This window comes from Gallinula chloropus (assembly GCF_964237585.1).
Source record: "Gallinula chloropus genome assembly, chromosome: 9".
In the NCBI taxonomy this organism is placed as follows: domain Eukaryota; kingdom Metazoa; phylum Chordata; class Aves; order Gruiformes; family Rallidae; genus Gallinula; species Gallinula chloropus.
Genome location: NC_140094.1, coordinates 1,448,869 through 1,466,345, shown reverse-complemented (window position 1 = coordinate 1,466,345; position 17,477 = coordinate 1,448,869). Strand labels below are relative to the sequence as shown.

The following is a 17,477-nucleotide window of genomic DNA, read 5'->3' as shown; positions in this document are numbered from 1 at the left end:
TTGTCAATTATCAAAACCCTTTTATATCAAGTATTCATTTCATAGAAAAATAGCGCATCTATTTATAGATCATGAATCTTTTTGATGACCAAAACAGAGCACTTGAGCATTTAAATCCCCTTCTTAATTTTTGAACTTGTGATTCTGTATTATCTTACCCCGCAGCCACGTTCAGGTTGGGCATGTCTGTGCAAGACATGATGCAGGCAGTACAAGCCATAGGAAAAGGGGCTGCTTTACACTGTATCTGCTTCCAGCATGCTTCTAGTGACATGCTGTATTGATTCAGATGCTCGGCAGTAAATATGGCCATTTTATGTGTGGAGAACTCATTTCTATATAGCATGTCCTCCATAACATAAAGATAGGCGGTGAGGGATGCAGCCTGGGACTCTTATTTTGAAACGCTCCGTGTGGATGCAGTGGTCAATCCAAGATTTGAGAGCAAATGAAAATCTGTTTTACCCAAAGCATGTCACAAACCCCCGTTTCATTCTTCTGCAGTACACTGAAGTTCTGATGTTTTCCAAAAATTACTGGCAGTGTTTCAAGTGAAGCCACAAACCTGTGGTTTTTTGATGACAACGGGTTCCCCCACTGCACCGCGCCTGGTGTCCCCAACATGAGGTTATCAGGTAAAAATCTATGTAGCTGCTAGCAGCATACGTACATGGCAGTAAATGCATTCTAGAGTTAACAGCATTAAGCCACTCGAATGTGCAGGACACAGCAAACTGGTTTTATTATATAACTGTGAATTGGTTTGCAGCTGGGTCCTGGCTGGGCAAAACAGATGCTGCGCGATGTAAAAGGATTAAACTCTCTAGATTACACGCCCAGCATTTTGCTAAATATTTTATGTAGCATCATCTGGCACACATTAATTATGTTGCATTATTACTGGTTTAGAAACTAGGGAGTTCTACATGAGAAGCCATCTTTCCCTGCTGCTTTGAACTCAAGAGCAAAATGTTAATACTGACAGCAGCATGTTAAGTTCAATATTTATCAGCCAGTGAAAGCCTAAACGATTACATGAGTAATGCCTGCTCGCTTTGAAAGGGTCTCTCTCAGCGGGAGGTGACATCTGAAGGTCCCCACTGAAGTATGTTCTGAGAATCTCCAGTAAATGGGCTGATGGCAGCTTTTACTGAGCACTGAAGAGTACTTTAACTGGAAAGCCAAACGGCAAATTAATCGGAGATAAAAATAGCAAGCTGCTCAGTTCTCTTCTTGAAATCAAAAATACTCAAAAAAAATTTTGTGAAGCTTGAATTTTCTCCAGATTAAAACCAGGAGCTATGTAACCAGGGAAGGGTACTCTCAGATTGAGTGATTTTTCATATTGTAATAGAAATAAAGCAATTAAAACTTGAAAATGAGTTTTTACAGAAAAACTGCAATGGAAAACACTCTTCAAAGAGAAGGCAAAGCATTCAACTAAGCCCTAGAACCTCGGCTAGTCTGAAGCTACATCATTTCTCTCATGTATGAAGCACCTGAATGCATTAACTTGTTGGACTTAGCTACGTTACCTATGTAGCACATACAGTTGTGTGGCCTCATTCATTTCACTGCCTTTTAATTACAAATACGTTTGTTCTCACCACACAGTGGGAAAGCATTGTCCCTAATTTTAAGATTATGAACCGAAATAATAAATAATTACCTTGGGAACCTGTAACAAAACAGAAGCAGCAGTCTAACACTATGTCCCTTGTTTATCACCTTAATTTGGGTGCTTTTATAACTGACAAGTAAAAATATTTGGATCAGTAAGGAAGTACATCCAAAGGAGTCTTCTGTCTTCTAGTGCACAATACAGTACTCACATAAGAAGCACTCTTAGAAGTTAATGTGACTTTATTTGAACAGAATACAGTAATTAGAAACAAGCTAACTCTTTTTTAAACACTGACGGATGCAAGAGACAGCACAGGTATTACTGGAGTAGCAGTAGTTTCATTATCTCTTCAACTACTTAGAATAGCAAAACACATTACAATTTATTAGGACAATCTATGTGTGAATACTTGCCCTAACAAGCTCTATCATGCACTCAAGTGAGATATAAACTATCCAGCCTTTAAGTTTACTAATACTATATTATGCAAACAGTTTCACGTAAATACTTTTACCTAATTTGAAAAACCTGTCACCTTCCACAGCACCACGTGAAGTTCTGGTGTTAAAATAACATTTAATCCACACTAATAGCTAAATATTTGGAATACTTATGTAATAAATACACTGTAAACTCTACATAAACACTACATACATCAAAAAAAAAAAACCAAACCAAAACAAAACCAACATACAAAAACCAGGAAGATCATTTTGATTAGCAAAGACAACTCAAATGTATTGCCAAAATCATTTCTCTGTTCTTACGACTTATCCCCAAACCACTCCCAGAGAAGGCACAGATAGTGGTGATTTTTTTTTTTTTAGGATTTTTTTTTTTTAAACACACAAAGCCAGAATCAACACAATAGGCCTATGCAGTCAAATACTGCTCTAGTTCTAGGAAAAACAGCTAAGCAGCTTGCATTAGTGTAAGGATGTCCCAGGAAGCTTCTAGTCAGTAAAATATCTCCAGCATCTGCTTACTGTCCTATGTTCTAATGCAGAAAAAAAATCAGAAAGAAAATGCAAGTTATCAGAGCTTTGTCTTGAGTGCCAGCTAGAGTTACTTGCCTGTTCTGAGGCAGTACCGAGGCTCATCTTGCAATCAGCTATTAATGGCACTTGGTAGAGATGGTGTTTTTTAAAATTAAATCAGTAGTTAAAGTTCAAAGATTATACTCAAAGTACTTGACAATGCTTTCACTTTGGGTAAACAAAACCTTTAAAAATAAATAGATCTCTTAAAATGTAGTGGAACTACACAATTTATCACAATACTTCAGTACATAGTGGAGCACTTAAATAATTCTGACTTTTGATTATTACAGTATCTAAAAAGTTCTTTACCTGCAAACAATGCAGTGTTTGGCAAAGAACTGCTATTGGTAAGTCTCTTAAAAAAAAAAAAAAGCTGCAAATAGATTTGTTATCCCCTTTTTGTTTGGAATGGAAGCATTTACCAAAAAATACTTTAATAAATCTATATCCTAAGGTATCGAATACTACTTCTACTAGTACATTAAACAAATTGCCTTGCATGACTTAAATACACTGATGAGCCCAGAGTCAGAGGCTCTAATGGTTTCCTAGAAGGCAGAAAGCATTGCTAGAGTCTATCACATTTTGTTTCAAGTGATCTTTGCAAAGTATAGAAAAAACTCCATTTTGGCATTGCTGCTTTTAGGACACATTCCAGGTACCTGTATAACCTTTGTCAGTGATCTAGAAATCCACAGAAGATGCTGATCTATTGCATCCATGGTATCAAAAAATAAGACTGAGCACTGAATTTTCTACCCAAAAAAAATGGAGCTTGAGGTATTTGTACAATCCTTTATAATGGAGATTAAATCTTACCGTTGCATGTTGTCTGCTGCTACTCAGAACTCGTTACATGAAATACCATTCCTACCTTATTGTTTGGAAGATCTACTGTTGCACAAGGTGGAAATAAAGCGCAGTCTAACCTTTATTAGCTGTGAAATCTGAATCCTAACGAAGTACTCAGCTCCGTACAAAGGACTAAAGCGACTGGCCTGCACTGAGACTCAGACAGCCAAGCAGCAGGTCCTGCAGCCTGCACAGAACCCGTGCCACCCCCAGGCACTGTCAGTGCTAAGGCTCCCCAGGTGAGTGCAGGACACCTACCCAAGCTGCGGCACTGATGCCTCCAGTCAGATTCCATCCTCTGCTCTCAACTGTGAATCTTGCAGCAATGAGCTCAAAAAGAAGTTTGTTGGGACTAAGGGTCATTTCTGGCCATGTTGACAAAGTACATTTTATCAGTCATAGATGTCTGGAGAGATAAAAATAATCAACCAGTGTACGAGTCAGTCCATTTCTTCAAAATATCATATTCAATCCTGTAAACATCAGATGTGCTTTGTGGGCGGGGGGGAGGTGGGAGGGGAGGGAAATCAGGGAGGGGTAAGCTGCAAGATAGTCCCAGGGTTGGCACAAAGGGGCTGGATCACCAGTGTCACAGTTTGAAATTCAGCAGGTAAGGCTGATGAGGTTTTTGGTTTGCTTCTCTGATGGCTGAAAGGGTGCAAGCTAGTTTTCAGTAACTTGTTTCAGTCTCCTCTACTAACTCCAGATCTTTTTTTCCAGAACTAGAAGAGATTTCAGTTAATCTGAAACATTGTAGTACTTTGCATTCAGTATAGGGACATTCTCAACAAGAATTATTGCACTTGTATTCATGCACACGTTTCCGTTTCCCAAGCGGTTAACCACTTAGTTTTCTAGGCTGTTGTCTGTCGGAGAGGGAACCAAATCCTCTGGGCAAGTATCAGCAACACTAAACTACAGAATATTCAACATACACTTTCCTTTCAGGATAAAATGTAGAATAGGCAACATGACCTAAAATCATGCACTATTTTATTCACCTATTTGTATTCTGACGAGATAGCTTAACACCTTCACGTGGCCTTTGCAAATGTCTTTCTAGTTTGTGTGACTATAGCTAGTGTATTATGCTTCATCTCTTAGAAAACGCATGCAATCATGAAAGGCTATGAGAAACCGAGCCTGACTGCTACAGGGCATGTTTAAAACACTCCTGCTTGCAAGACCATCAGCTTGACATAGCCGGTTACAGAACAAAATAGGCCATAACTAAAACTTGGCATGCTGGCACACTGCAATTCTGTATTTGTGCAATGATTTTTCAAACTTAGGAGCCCTTTTCACTACTTTAAAAGGGAAAACCCACACATACACACAAAATTCTAACAAGTCTAACACCATATTAGTTCTTTACCAACTAGCATATACCTTGTTTATGGTTTAAAGCGATTAAATCCCTCAAGATTGTGCATATCCAGGCATTACTGAGGAAATAAAGACACCCATCACTATTCTTCTTAAATTTTATTCCATAATAAAAAATAGAAGATGAAAGAAATAGAGTGTTCAAGAATTAAAGCAATTACTGGTCAATGCAAGGATCAGTAAACTAATCATCTGAATTATGATTAAGGACCTGGTTCACCAAAAGTAATTCTGGGTCCTCCATGGCGTGTTTGTGGGCTTCTACAGCACAGAAATCCAGGTTATCTTTTACTGAAGCAGGTCCACTATTATCTACAGAACACTTGATTTCATATTCTATTTATCCTTCTCTTTTTGTTCTTTCTCCTTCTTTTCACGTTCAGCTTTTGCTTCCTCCTCCTCATGTTGTTTTATCAACTGTTCCACCTCCTTTTGCTTCAGAACCCTTATCACTGTCTTTCCGTTCTCTCTTGTCAGTGTTGCAATTTCAACTGAAACATATGGAACAGACAGCGGCGTTACATTGTGTCCTTCAGACAAAGCAATCATCAGAAGGCTAAGAAAGATTTGTGGTTACAACTGACAATGAAGCAGAAGGTTCTTTTCCTGCCTCTACGAAAAAGCTTGACTGGCAAGACAGATGCCAGCCGTCCTCTTCTGCTGCAGGGTACGCAAGTGTGTTAATACCTCTCCAGCAGCCGTTTCTGTCCCCGCACTGACACGGCCTACGATCCTCCACCTGTGGTGGTCTAGCCCCACAACTAAGCTCTCTGGATGCCTCTTAGAAAGGTTTGGGCTGAGAGCTGCCACAACCTTACAGAAACGTTTTGCACAGGACAGCTAACAATCCAGTATACCACATCTAGCATATACACATTTACTACACAGTCTTTGCCTAACCACATTAGCCAACCGCTTACCTTTCTCTGCAGAGAGCTTGCTAACATCCATGGTCTTGTTTAGAACCTTAATGGCTAAAGCAAGTGCAGTCTTCAAGGTCATTTCTCCTTCTTTGTAGTCTTGCTTTAGCATTGACACAGCTGCCTACAAATTTCACAGAAATTAAAACTTTATCTTTGGGTAATCAACCAACACTCGCTTTTGGCGGCAATAACGTGAATAACATGAGTGACAACAGCGTTTCTGTGGTTCTCTAGTTCTGCTCCCTGCTAGTAATCCACAGCCCAGTTTAACCACTACACTACAAGTTATAATTTTTTTTTCCTCAACTTGTTGAGAGAAAAAAGCTGGAACTTACTGCACTATTATTCCCAATGCACGTCGCCTTCCACCCTCCATAATTTCCACTAGGATCACTTTGATACAGCTGAAATCCGTAGTGCTTATCCCAGCCAATGTAGAGCAGCGAAACACCAAAAGGACGTTTTCCTGTTGAAAAGAAGGCTATTAGCAACCCAAATTTAGTAACAAGATTGGTCATGACTGGCAATTCTTTTCTTTCATTTCCCTTTTCAAATCTATTCCTGTGAACTAGGATTTAGCAGACTGTTCTGCACTTCTGCTGCTTGAGATAAGCTCTCCAGCATGGCTTTCCAAGTCACAGGGGCAGGAGAGGTTTACTGCATTTGAGAGCCGCCTGCTTCTGTCTGCACACATTGTAATTTAACAGTGCAGGTCTTTAAATCAAAACTTCCTGCTTGAAGTATGCAGCACAGCCATGAAGCGTGTAAGGTAACCTCATCGAAAGCCAGGTACACGGAAAGGTCGTCCTTTCACATGCTGTCTATGTAAAACACCAGAATCATCAGTGCTCACACTGCAGAACACCACTCACAACGATTTCTAATGCATTGCTCGGCACAGAAACACTTAGATATTTCTTGAGCTCAGTCAGGCTTGGTGCTGTGACCACTTCCCACTTCCCCACTGCCTTTTAAAGCGCTGCAGTATTGATATCCCTACACTTAGTCTTATCTGTGGCTCACTGTGCCATTATGCTGGCTGGGCCCTAAATGTTGAAAGGCTACCTACCCAACAACGCCCTGCTGCCTTTTGAGGGTGTTCACAGCATCCAAGAGCACTAAGAGCATTCTGCACAGTGGCCGGAATCTCAGCCATCAGTTTCTCAATTACTAAAAAGCGCCACTTTCACTGGCAAAACAGTAACTGCAACTACCCTGGTCCTTCTTCAGTTTGGCTATTCTTCTTCCCAGTGGAACTTGTTACAAAAGAACTTGACAGGACTGTCCAGCATCTCAGATGCTTCAAATCACGCAGCAGAATCATTCTTTAGACATTTAAATGCACCATGTTTCATGACACATTACCTCCAAACTGCGTATACGCCTGCTTGATATCACACAGAGCCGTTACCAGCTGCTCACAGGGAATGGGTTCTTGATATTGTAACAAGTACCTGAAAGAAAACGTTGCCAAAAATTATTTTGCTGACAGCGTCCTGTACCACATCTAACAAGGCCAAGCTCCTAAGTACAGCCTCTTTCTTCCATCAGGATGGTTTATTTCAAACAATCTACTACTGCTCCACAAAAAGCATCCATTCTGATTTAAAACATGAGGAGAACTCCATCTGACAGCACAGGCAAGTCAAACCACATGAGCTCCCAGGACACTTACCTCTGCGCAATCAGTCTCAGTTCGTTTGTCAGAACGTTGGCATCTGAAGTGATTCCTGCAACACTGCAAGCCATATCCCTGCAACAGAAGCACACCAATTAACCCAAGCCCGATCCATCTCTAGTCAACAGTCGCGTCTCCACGCAGCGGTTGACACAGAACACCTCCTCCTGGGCTTTTCTGATCCAAACCACGTAGCTGGCACATAAAGAGCTTCATCAGCTCCCACATTCAGGGTACAGGAAAAATACCACGTAACTGTTTCAGAAGAGCAGAGGTGGACAACAGAAAGTAAGCAGGTGGGTGTGTCAGTTACACATACAACTCTGAGAAGTGGATCATGCCAAAGATAATTAAGTCCCAAATGTCACAGTGCCATCAGCTGCTGACAGATGCCTGTCAGGCCACCTGACAGAGTGCACAGAACACTCAAGGGGCTGTACAGATGTGATAGGCCTTCAGTGGAACACACTGCTTCTGTGTACCTGAAACTTTGTCATCTTAATTTGACTGCAAGAGAAACAAGCCTTTCACATCCTTCCTGGTTTCACTAGCTCTTAAGCTCTCTTTTGCCCAAGTTGATATTACTACAATGTTTTCACTACACAGAAAGGATTCAAAAAATACAATCCAGGTTATTTTTTTCCCCAAGTGACCTTGAGAATTTTTGAGAAGAGAAGAGAGCTGGCCTAGGCGAGTACTGCAGCGCACCATCACGCAGCCTCCCTGAAAATCCAGCACCTCCTACAGTTCTAGTTACTGAATGGGAAGCTGACAGGATAAAAAGTGATTTCTGTTTCATGTGCACCTTCCAGCAAGGATGAAGCTCCTTCTCCCTTACAGGCAAGAGAGCAGAAGACAACACTGAGCTGAAAGAGGATGTACATTTCTGTACACATTCTGCATTCTGCCCCCACCCCAAATGGTATTTTGTAAAACTGAGAATTCCCAATATTCCTCAGTGCCACAACAGCACTGCACCTTGTATGGAGAAGTACCAACAGGCTATTCCACCAGACGCTGGAAGAGGAAACAAAGTGGTGACACTTCCAGTTTAGGGGAACTACTGAAGCAAACACTGAAAAGAGTCAGACCTGTCTGACACACGGCACAAAAAGAACGCTAACCAGATAAAGTAAAACCCAGCTCAGTGCTTCCTTACTGTGACTATCACTGGGTATCTGATCATCATTTCAACTTACTCGTTCAGCTTGTATATTTTCTCCGAGAAAAACACCTCATCAAGAAGCTTGTGGATGTTGCGTCTCTCTGCTGCCAGCAAAACACCGTCATTTGCCAGAATTCCCAAGCAAGTACCTGCGTGTCCAATGGCTTCCATGGCATACTCAACCTGGTACAAGCGACCTAGGAAAGGATTTAAATTAGTAACATCAAAAAAGTAACACTGGCGACCACCAAGTACGCAAGAGGACTTCGATTTGAGAGAATGTGACAGATGCCCATTGTACAACCGAGTCTTAGTTCTTCGCTGTATTACTGAATGACAGTAAATTAGTTGGCTGGAAGGAGGTGTCAGAGAAGGAAAATGCACAACTCTGGCAACGCCCTCTGTTACCTGATCAATGTGGAAAAAACCCTCTTTCTTTAAAAAAGTACTAAAGGCATCTACAGAACCCTCTGCTGGGGCAGAATGTGCCAAAGTGCATTTTTGATAGTCACAGAAAATATCTGGTAACAGGCTTTATCTGAGAACTGGGAAAGCACAGCCAGAGCGTACTTGTCTCAGCAGGCGTAAGAATAACAAGGAGAGGTGTGACTGCACCAGGAGGGAATGATGCAGGGGGAGGGGAGGGACAGCAACAAAATCCACCCACGCACAAACAAAAGACACAGAGCGAAGGCTCGCTCAAGTGATTCCACACACATGGCAGGTGGTGTTACTCGCTAGGGGCAGGTCGCACTACCGACTGGATTCGGGCATCCAGTGACTCCGCTTTGGGCCCTCGGTGTCCCTGCAGAAGAGGTGCAGGGGTACAGAATGCCAGTGGGTGTGCACAGTTTCTGTAACTCCTCCATAGACGGAGACACACCGTAACCAGCCTCCCGACAGTACTTTGCCGTGTAGCTGCGAGCGGCTGGACAAAGCAGCCAGGGTTTACCCGAACGTGAGGGATTAAAAAGATACCTTCTGGAGAAAATATGGTCGTTCTGGAGTCGTATCTTCGAGACTGCAAGAAGCAACAGCGCGTTAGATGTCATCGCTCCCCTGCGGAACACGAAGCCCCGCGGCACCAGCGGTACGGGAGCCACGGGGGCACCGCTGCGGGCCTGGCCCACGGACACGCTCTGTGTCCCCCCCACCAACCCCCGCCGAACGGCCGCGCCGCTGCCGGGCCGGCCCCGGCCCCAGTACGCGCGGCGGCTCCGCAAAGCCCCGGGGAAGGCGGGCCCGGCCCGCGGTCACCACTCACCATCGTGCCGGGGACGCGCTGCGGGCAGGAGGGAGACGAGCCTGCAAGACACCACAAGGCGCGTTAACCGGCGCCCCCCGCCGCCGGCCCCAGCCCGGCCCAAGCCCCAGAGGGCGCTACAGCTGCGCCCGGCCCGGCGCCCCCCGCCGCGGCCGCAGTGCGGAGTCATCCTCACCGCGGCACACGGCCGGGGCCTCGCCGCTTCTCGCCGCACGCAGGGGCGCGCCTCGCCCCCACCGACCCGCCCGCCTGCCCGTCCCCACTCACGGCGGGCCGCAGGACACCGATCGGCCGGGCGAGACGAGCGAGACCCGGCCGGCGGGGAAGAACCGGGCGCGACGGCCGCGCCCGAACCTCCGCTGCAGCGTCGGAAATGGCCGCCGCGCCTGCGCGGTGCCGCCTGCCGGACTGGGGCGTGGCCTCGGGGCCCCTTCCTCCCGCGGCCGCGGGGGCGGGGCCGGCGCGCCTGACGCTGCGCGTGCCCGCGCTCCAACCCGTAGAGGCGGCACGCGCGCCCGCCGCCGTTCCCCTCCCGTAACGGCCGCCGCGCGCGTCGCGGCGCCCGGGAGATGAGGCGCGGGGCGGGAGGCGTGGAGCGGAGCGGAGGCAGTTGCCGCCTTTATTGCGAGAGCCGCGGGGCCGCCGCCTCAGCGGCCGGCCGGGGGCGGGGCGGGGGCGCGGGGCGCGTAGGCGTCGGCCGTCTCGAACCACATCTTCTCGACCGCGGCTTGTCCCGCCTCAGCCATGGCCGTGAGGTGCCTCCAGCCGGTCCTGGCGGTGATGGTGAGGTACGCCTTGTTCTCCGGGTACAGCAGAGCTGTGTGCGCCGCCAGGACCAGGGACTGGGAAAAGCGCCCGCTCACCAGGAGAAAGAGGGCCCCTCGCTCCTCCCGGGTGAGGGGCAGGACGCTTTCGAACCCGGCCAGAACGTGCCCCCCCACCTGCAGCGGGTCAGGGCTCTCGATCATCATGTACATGATGGCGATTGCGACTTCAAATACGTAATACCCATAACTCATGTCACTAAAATCCAGGATGCCGGACACGCGGTACTGAGGACGGTCCGGGGAAGCAGCGCTCGCGTCCACTAGAATGTTGTGGTCATTAAGGTCGCCGTGATTGATACCTAAACACAGGCGAAATACAAACAGTATTTAATAACTATTCAACATCAGAATCTGGCTCCCCTCCCTCACTTTCCCAGAGAAACAGCCTTGGAAAGACCCACAGAGGCTCAAGCTGCTGCTCAACTACAAAACCACGCTAGTCTCGCTCCACATCTCAAGCTGCCTTTCACAGCCACACAGCATCCCAGGAAGCGCTGTTCCACCCACCGCTGACCAGACAGTGACAAAGGGATCTCCCTCTGCTCTGGCACTGCCTGTGATACGCCACATGGTTTTAAATACAGTAAAGCAGTTTACAAATTATCAAATGGTCAAATTATCATCAACATCAACCTGAGGTGAATTCCAAAAATCTGATTAAGGAAGTGGCATACTCCATGTATTCTGGCCAAGCTGAGATAACAGCATTAAAGTAATGACCTTATCTGGAAGCAATCTCATCAGAAAGACCAAAAACTGAACCTGATTCTGGCCAGCACATTGCTCCTGGCTTACTCTGCCCTATGGTCCCTTCAGCACATGATTTGCACAAGTCTAGTTTGGGGTAAAAGGAGAGAGGGTTATTTTTCCTTTTTTATTTTTCCCTTCTCCACAGACCCAAACTCCTGCAGGAAAATTCAGTGTCTCAATTCAACACAATTACAACAAAAATAAAATACTCACAGGCTCGAAAACTGCTTAGCTTGGGTATTACTTTCTCCTTGAACTGCTCAATAACTTGTTCCACAACTTCACGATACTTGTTCTGGCCCAAGGCATAAATGTACTGATCCAGAAGGGGAACGTTTGCCAGGTTCCAAATGAACTGACCTCGATGCAGGCTTTTTATTGATGGGTGATGGAATCTCTTTGGAAAGAGCACAAGAGAAAATAGGCTGTAAGTAAAAATCCTGGGTTTACAGTTCAAGGGCTCCATTCAAAGCCCCTGATAACTTTAACGGGTTCCTGACGAGACTCACTGAAAAGCACCAGGATTTTTAACTGCTGCTGTAGATCCACAAGAACCACCTGAAGAATGATGAAGGCAAGTATTCCCATACCTGCACACACACAACCCAGACTGTTTTCCCCCCCTTCTTCAGGTATTATCTTAAGTCATTCACGGCTTTAGTAATTTAAGGCTGCTAACTGACATTCTGTAACGAGCCATTATGTAGCAAGTGGGAGGCCCTGCCAAGGCCCCTGTGCCACAGGGGCAGAGCCTGGCATGCACAGCTGGCGCGACAGAAGCACACACAGAGCCCGCCAGCGTGTGGGAATGGGCACAGCCCGCGGCAGCTGCTGCGGACAAGCTGGTACGTGGAAAACCCTCAGCACAGAAGTACTTGTGGGAGATACTGGACAGAGGTTTGTTCCCATGAAACCCTGCCGCTGTACCTCCAAGAAGCCCAACTATTTTAAACAACCGAGGGAAGAAAAGCATCTATCCTTGAATCCGCTAATGCTCACTAAAGGCTCCTTGTGCACCAGATTCTATGAGAGCACAGGGCAAACAGAAACCACTTCCCGCTAGAGCAGCTGGCTGCCTCTTAAAAAGAAACTCATGCTTGTAATTAGGGCTCTTAAAGGTAGCTAAACAGTACTCAAAACTGGAACTGTATGTGAAAAAAGAAGGAACAAGAACCAGCCTAAACTAAAAATCCCAATACAGGATCCCCAACACTGTCTGAAGCACCACGCTGGTAGGACAAACATCATCTGGTAAGCAACCGCTGCAATCTTTCCAGCAAGATACAGCTGGGATACCAGGTGTGCCAAGGGGAGTAAAACGTCCTGAGCGAGCCCCTGTTCCTGCCAGGCCACAGCCAGTCACCTCACAGCCTGGCATGATGTGAGGCATGTCCAGGCAGAAGGAGACATGGAGAAAGTGGTGGACTACTGTGTTCTGCACAAAGCAAAGCGAGGCAAGTTGAGAAGGCAAACTGGCTGGGTTGAAAACACGGGCTGTATTTCCTGACCTGTCGTCAGAAGCCACAGTACTTCAGGCATTAGCCTGATAATGGCAGGACAAGGGGGAATGGACTAAAGCTAAAGGAGGGAAGGTTTAGTTTAGATATTAGGGGGAAGTTTTTTACAGAAAGAGTGGTGAGGTGCTGGAACAGGCTGCCCAGAGAGGTAGTGGATTCCCCGTCCCTGGAGGTGTTCAAGGCCAGGTTGGATGGGGCTCTGGGCAGCCTTGTGTAGATTCAGGCCTGGAGGTTGGTGTCCCTGCCTGTGGCAGGGGGGTTGGAGCTCTATGATCCTTGGGGTCCCTTCCAACCCAGACCATTCTATGATTCTGTGATTCTATGATTAGTTCTTAGTGCCAGTGGTATTTCCAAGTTCTAGCAGTAACAACTGCGATTTTCTTTCTGTCCAGTGACAAACCTTGGCAGATGATAGTTCACGTGTGCAGGGCACAGAGAGCCCTCTGCATCAAAATTTGCTTCCTAATGAACTATTTCCTTCTTGGCCGGACAAGTTATTTTGAGACTAGCTGGTCTATATAAATCATTTTAATCGCATTGTAGGAGCATGACCAGTGTTAGAAGGCAACAGCAAATTATCTTTCCCAGCTGAAAAAAAACCTCTTGCAATTTAAGAATGTGGTTAGCAAAGCTGGCAATTCACATTTCATAAATGTCTGAAGCCAGTAGCCAGAACATGAGAAGGAAAGGTTAATGAAAGGCAATAAATAATACAAGAGCTCTTTTATGTATCAAACTTAATTACTGGCTGATTTATCAGCTTTATTATGCCATGTAATTACAGAGCAAAGAGAGAACTTACTTTGCATTGGGATTATTTGGCTGGAAGCGCTGCAAATGAGAGAAGCATCACAAATCTCTGTCCGCTGACACAGCTGGCACTGTGCAGAAGGAAGCAACTGCTGCCAGTGTTAAAGGATCACAGTTCTAGTGACCAGCAGAAAGAGCAAGTCAAAAGGAATTCAAAATACTACACTGGCCAGCTGTGCCTCATGTGTATTATTCAAAAGTGCTGTAAAACAAGTCTTACACCCTAATCGGCACTGCCCAGGGTTCGCTCTCTATCTGCCAGGCCTGAAACACCATACAGGTGAGTTTTGCATAAGCAGAGAGACACCTTCATCATCTCCCTGTTCACAGGACAAAAGCACACTGCAGAAGGATCACCGACACCACGTCGTACGCACCAACTGGCCACTTTACTCAGGGAAATGCTTGAGTAAGGGCCAGCTTGGAGGTTGGTACCCAAAACATGAGTGAAACTGACATCAACTTGAGTTCGGCAGATCTGGAAAGCGGAGAATGAGCACGGGAAGAAATAAAGAGAAGAAATTAAATTGAGAAAGAAGCAACGGAAACTCACCTCTGCCAGAGCCTTATCCAAGCTGGCAGCTACCCTGCCGATCTCGTAGAAGATCTGAGTAGTAGCAGCAATCTTTGCAACAGGTGTACCTGGCAAGTAAGTCAGCAGCCTGACCATGTACTTCTGGTTCCCAGGCCCAGCATCTAACAAGCAAAGAGAGAGACAATCGCTCGCTATGCTATATACTGGTAAGTATTAGCTAAAGCGAGGGGCAAAGCAGGTTTGTCCCAGATGGGCTGGAGCTGCATTTTACACTGTTCCATAGGCAAGTAACTTGTAACATTGCTCAGTCAATGAGGCCTTTTTTTCCTTTTCTTGTCCACAGACAGGTCAGGTCAATGTTTTCTTAAACTCATTATGCTCAAGTTACTTTCTAAATATTGTCTTAGTTAATTATTACTCTCTCTGACTTGCTTTGCTTCTGGTACTTTACATTGGGACTATTATGGCTGGATGTACGGGTCACCTGATACATAACCCCTGACTCTGAAAAATAAGCCTAGGGTATACTTGAGTCTATATGTGACATGTTGTATAGCCAAGCCCAGGGTGACAGCAGGGCAGCGGAGGTGCCCGGAATGGCTCACCTCCTGACTCCAGAGACATGAAGTCGCCATCTTTTGTGAGGTAAGGAGTAGCCGAAGGAAAGCCTTCAGCACTGAGAAACATCATGGCCTGGGTCTGCACCTCAATGAGGTCAGGCTTCTGGCTGTCTTCCGAATTGGTGATTTTGAGGACGTACTCCTCAGCATCTTCAGCCACACCTTTGTTCCCTGAGACACGCACGTGGAAATTCTGATCGTCGTAGCTGGGGAGCGGCCTGATCCAGGACACCTTTAAACCAAACACTCTGTCAACCAGTTCAATCGCTGCTTCTTCACTGAAGGCTGGTTTGGTGAGCGTCTGGGGCGGGCTGCTGGGTCCAGAAGACATGATGTCTCTAGGAGAGAAAGAGAAGCTAAGTGAGTTTACCTGCATTCTGATATCAGAAGCGGCAATTACCATAACAAAAAGCATTCAGCCACTGGAGAGGAGTTTCCTGCCTTTACTACACAAGCAAAGAAAACCCAGTAAGGCAGCCCTGGTTTCTGACATCACGGCTTCTCGTCAAGAACTGACTCTGCAGCCCCCCCCCAAGAAAAGACTGCCTGACAGATGCGCTCAATCTGTTCAGAATAAACAAGCGTGACAAGCTATGAACTGGAAGGATTTCCACTCACAGCCACGTTGCTAACCGGGACCGAGTTCCTCAGGAGGAGAGCTGCTGACCCCCTGCCCAGGAAGTTCTACCTCCACGCCTGCGGGACGGCAGGCGCGTTCCAGCGGATCTCCAAGCGGGAACACAGTCGCCAGGGCCCCCGCGCTGAGACGTGCGGGACGAGACCACCGCCGCCGCCGTCCCTCGCTCGCCGCCGATCTCTGCGCCTGCCCGGCTGCTGGAAGCGCCGAGCCCCGGCCTCCGCTCTGCGCCGATGGGCAACCAACCCTTGGACCGGGCGGGAGCCGGGGCAGCCTTTGTCCAGCCCGGGCCGCCCCCCCGACGCGCTTTCCGGCTGACCCGGCGCGGCGGCCGCCCCGGAGCCACCCCGCGGGCCCCCGCGCCGGAGCAGCTCCCGGCCGGGCGCGGCTTCCACTTCCGCGGGCAGGGCCCGCCCCGCGGGGTAGCGGCTGTCGCCCGCAGGCTCAGCGCTGCGTCCTGGCCCCGGCTTGCGGCTGCAGCACGGGAAGGGGCAGGAGGTTCCCCTCGCACGGGAAACGCCTTCGGAAAAAGCGACGGTGGGGACAGGGCGGGAGTTCCAGCGGGGCAGCGAGCGGGAATCCTTCCGCCGCACACAGGGGCGCAAGCCCGGCAGAGCATCCTTTGGCTTCCACACACGGGAGACACCCGGCTGAGGCTGGGCGATGGTACCTGAGCTCAGCCCGGGAAGCTGGGTCCAGGCCTTCAGGATTTTGAACTTAAAATAATCACAAGTACTTAGTCCCCGGCCGGACTAACTTCTGAGGGCGATGGATAACGAGCTGCTGCAATGCACAGTACAAAAGTAGCCTTCTGCAAGACTGGGGGTCCCATTTTGATGGAATTAGGAATCTGAGGAGAAAAAGAATCTAGGAAAAGCTTAGTGAAGTTAAAAAAAAATTGGTTTTAAAAAGCCTCTATCCCAGTTTCAGTGCTATTTGTGCTATTAGGGACACGAAATGAAACATACTTGTTTAATTGAATAGGGGATTTAGAAAAGAGAAACAATTTCCCCACAAAACAAGATAAATTCCTCAGATTTTCCCCTCAATCTCAGAACTACGTGTTCAATCACTAAACCAAATGACTGTCTCAGAACTATTTTTACGTATTTGGCTTGTCCCTCCCAGCTCACCCTGAAATCACACCCACGAGGTTTTTCAAGAATTTAATAGCTCCAGAAAATATTTCAGAGTTCCCCTTCCCAATTAATTTCTGAAGCTAATGGAAGGTTTAGCTCACTGGAACAAAACTGATAAAGCAAGAAAGCATTCTGGCTCTGTTTGTGACTAATATAAATAGCGAGTTACAGATAACACAGCGTAGATTCCTTCTGCCTGTAAACACAATGACAACAGGTTTTACAGATCTGTACCTTGTTACTCTTGGTCTTGTTCCCAAAAAGCAGTGCCAAGACTGAAGACATTCAGCCTCCTGTGCTCCTCCTGCCTGCCCAGGTCTGTACTCTCAGGGGAAGCGCATGGCAGCTGTGAGGCAACGCACAGCACGAAGGGTGCACTTTGTCCTCTCCTATCGTTATCTGCAAGATAGACTTGAACAAATTAACGTCTCTGCATTGGATGCAAGCCTGAAGCCTTGTCTGACAGCAAGTCTTCAGAAGTGGGCTGGCATCAGACACCCCCAAATCACTTCTGAAAATCTTCTTGTAGCTGTAAACTCAAGGTGCCATAGCCCTAACCCTGGCCAACAGCTTCCTTTGCACAGGATTCAGTGCAGAATCTCGGCTGAAGTAAGCATTTTCCTGAAGAACAAAGAAAAGCATCTTCAAAAAGTATTTGGCATGGTTATAGTACCCAGACCCATATCCAGAGCTCAGCTGACATAGAAACT

At 46.9% G+C, this 17,477-nt stretch overlaps 2 protein-coding genes across 3 annotated transcripts; both read right to left on the bottom strand.

Moving 5' to 3' along the window:
* Positions 1-4,986: 4,986 nt before the first annotated feature.
* On the bottom strand, positions 4,987-10,317 carry PSMA4 (proteasome 20S subunit alpha 4). The gene is made up of 9 exons (XM_084268003.1): positions 10,200-10,317; positions 9,933-9,973; positions 9,647-9,689; positions 8,703-8,865; positions 7,501-7,578; positions 7,191-7,279; positions 6,161-6,291; positions 5,823-5,946; positions 4,987-5,393 (listed from the first exon to the last, which is right to left on the bottom strand). The coding sequence occupies exons 2-9, from the start codon at positions 9,933-9,935 to the stop codon at positions 5,239-5,241; spliced, it is 786 nt and encodes a 261-aa protein (XP_084124129.1). The 5' UTR covers positions 9,936-9,973; positions 10,200-10,317; the 3' UTR covers positions 4,987-5,238.
* Positions 10,318-10,528: 211 nt separating this feature from the next.
* HYKK (hydroxylysine kinase) lies at positions 10,529-15,937 on the bottom strand. 2 transcript variants are annotated; one of them, XM_084268217.1, is made up of 5 exons: positions 15,610-15,937; positions 14,977-15,329; positions 14,390-14,532; positions 11,723-11,906; positions 10,529-11,058 (listed from the first exon to the last, which is right to left on the bottom strand). In XM_084268217.1, exons 2-5 carry the CDS (start codon positions 15,320-15,322, stop codon positions 10,580-10,582), a joined length of 1,152 nt encoding a protein of 383 aa, XP_084124343.1. In that variant the 5' UTR covers positions 15,323-15,329; positions 15,610-15,937; the 3' UTR covers positions 10,529-10,579. The 2 variants fall into 2 exon arrangements, with proteins under 2 accessions (XP_084124343.1, XP_084124344.1); XM_084268218.1 differs by having other exon boundaries at positions 15,680-15,937.
* Between the last annotated feature and the right edge of the window lie 1,540 nt (positions 15,938-17,477).

Bases quoted from the DNA above. Each gene is read 5' to 3' on its own strand.
- PSMA4 (XM_084268003.1), bottom strand. The intron at 8,866-9,646 runs GTATCTTTTTAA...ATCCTTTCCTAG, and splicing joins GACCATATTTTCTCCAGAAG to GTCGCTTGTACCAGGTTGAG. The intron at 6,292-7,190 runs GTAATGTGTCAT...TCTTTTCAACAG, and splicing joins GGCGTATACGCAGTTTGGAG to GAAAACGTCCTTTTGGTGTT.
- HYKK (XM_084268217.1), bottom strand. From the start codon at position 15,322: ATGTCTTCTGGACCCAGCAGCCCGCCCCAGACGCTCACCAAACCAGCC. The intron at 11,907-14,389 runs GTGAGTTTCCGT...CTCTTTCCAAAG, and splicing joins TGGATAAGGCTCTGGCAGAG to AGATTCCATCACCCATCAAT. The intron at 11,059-11,722 runs GTGAGTATTTTA...GCCTGTGTTTAG, and splicing joins GCTAAGCAGTTTTCGAGCCT to GTATCAATCACGGCGACCTT.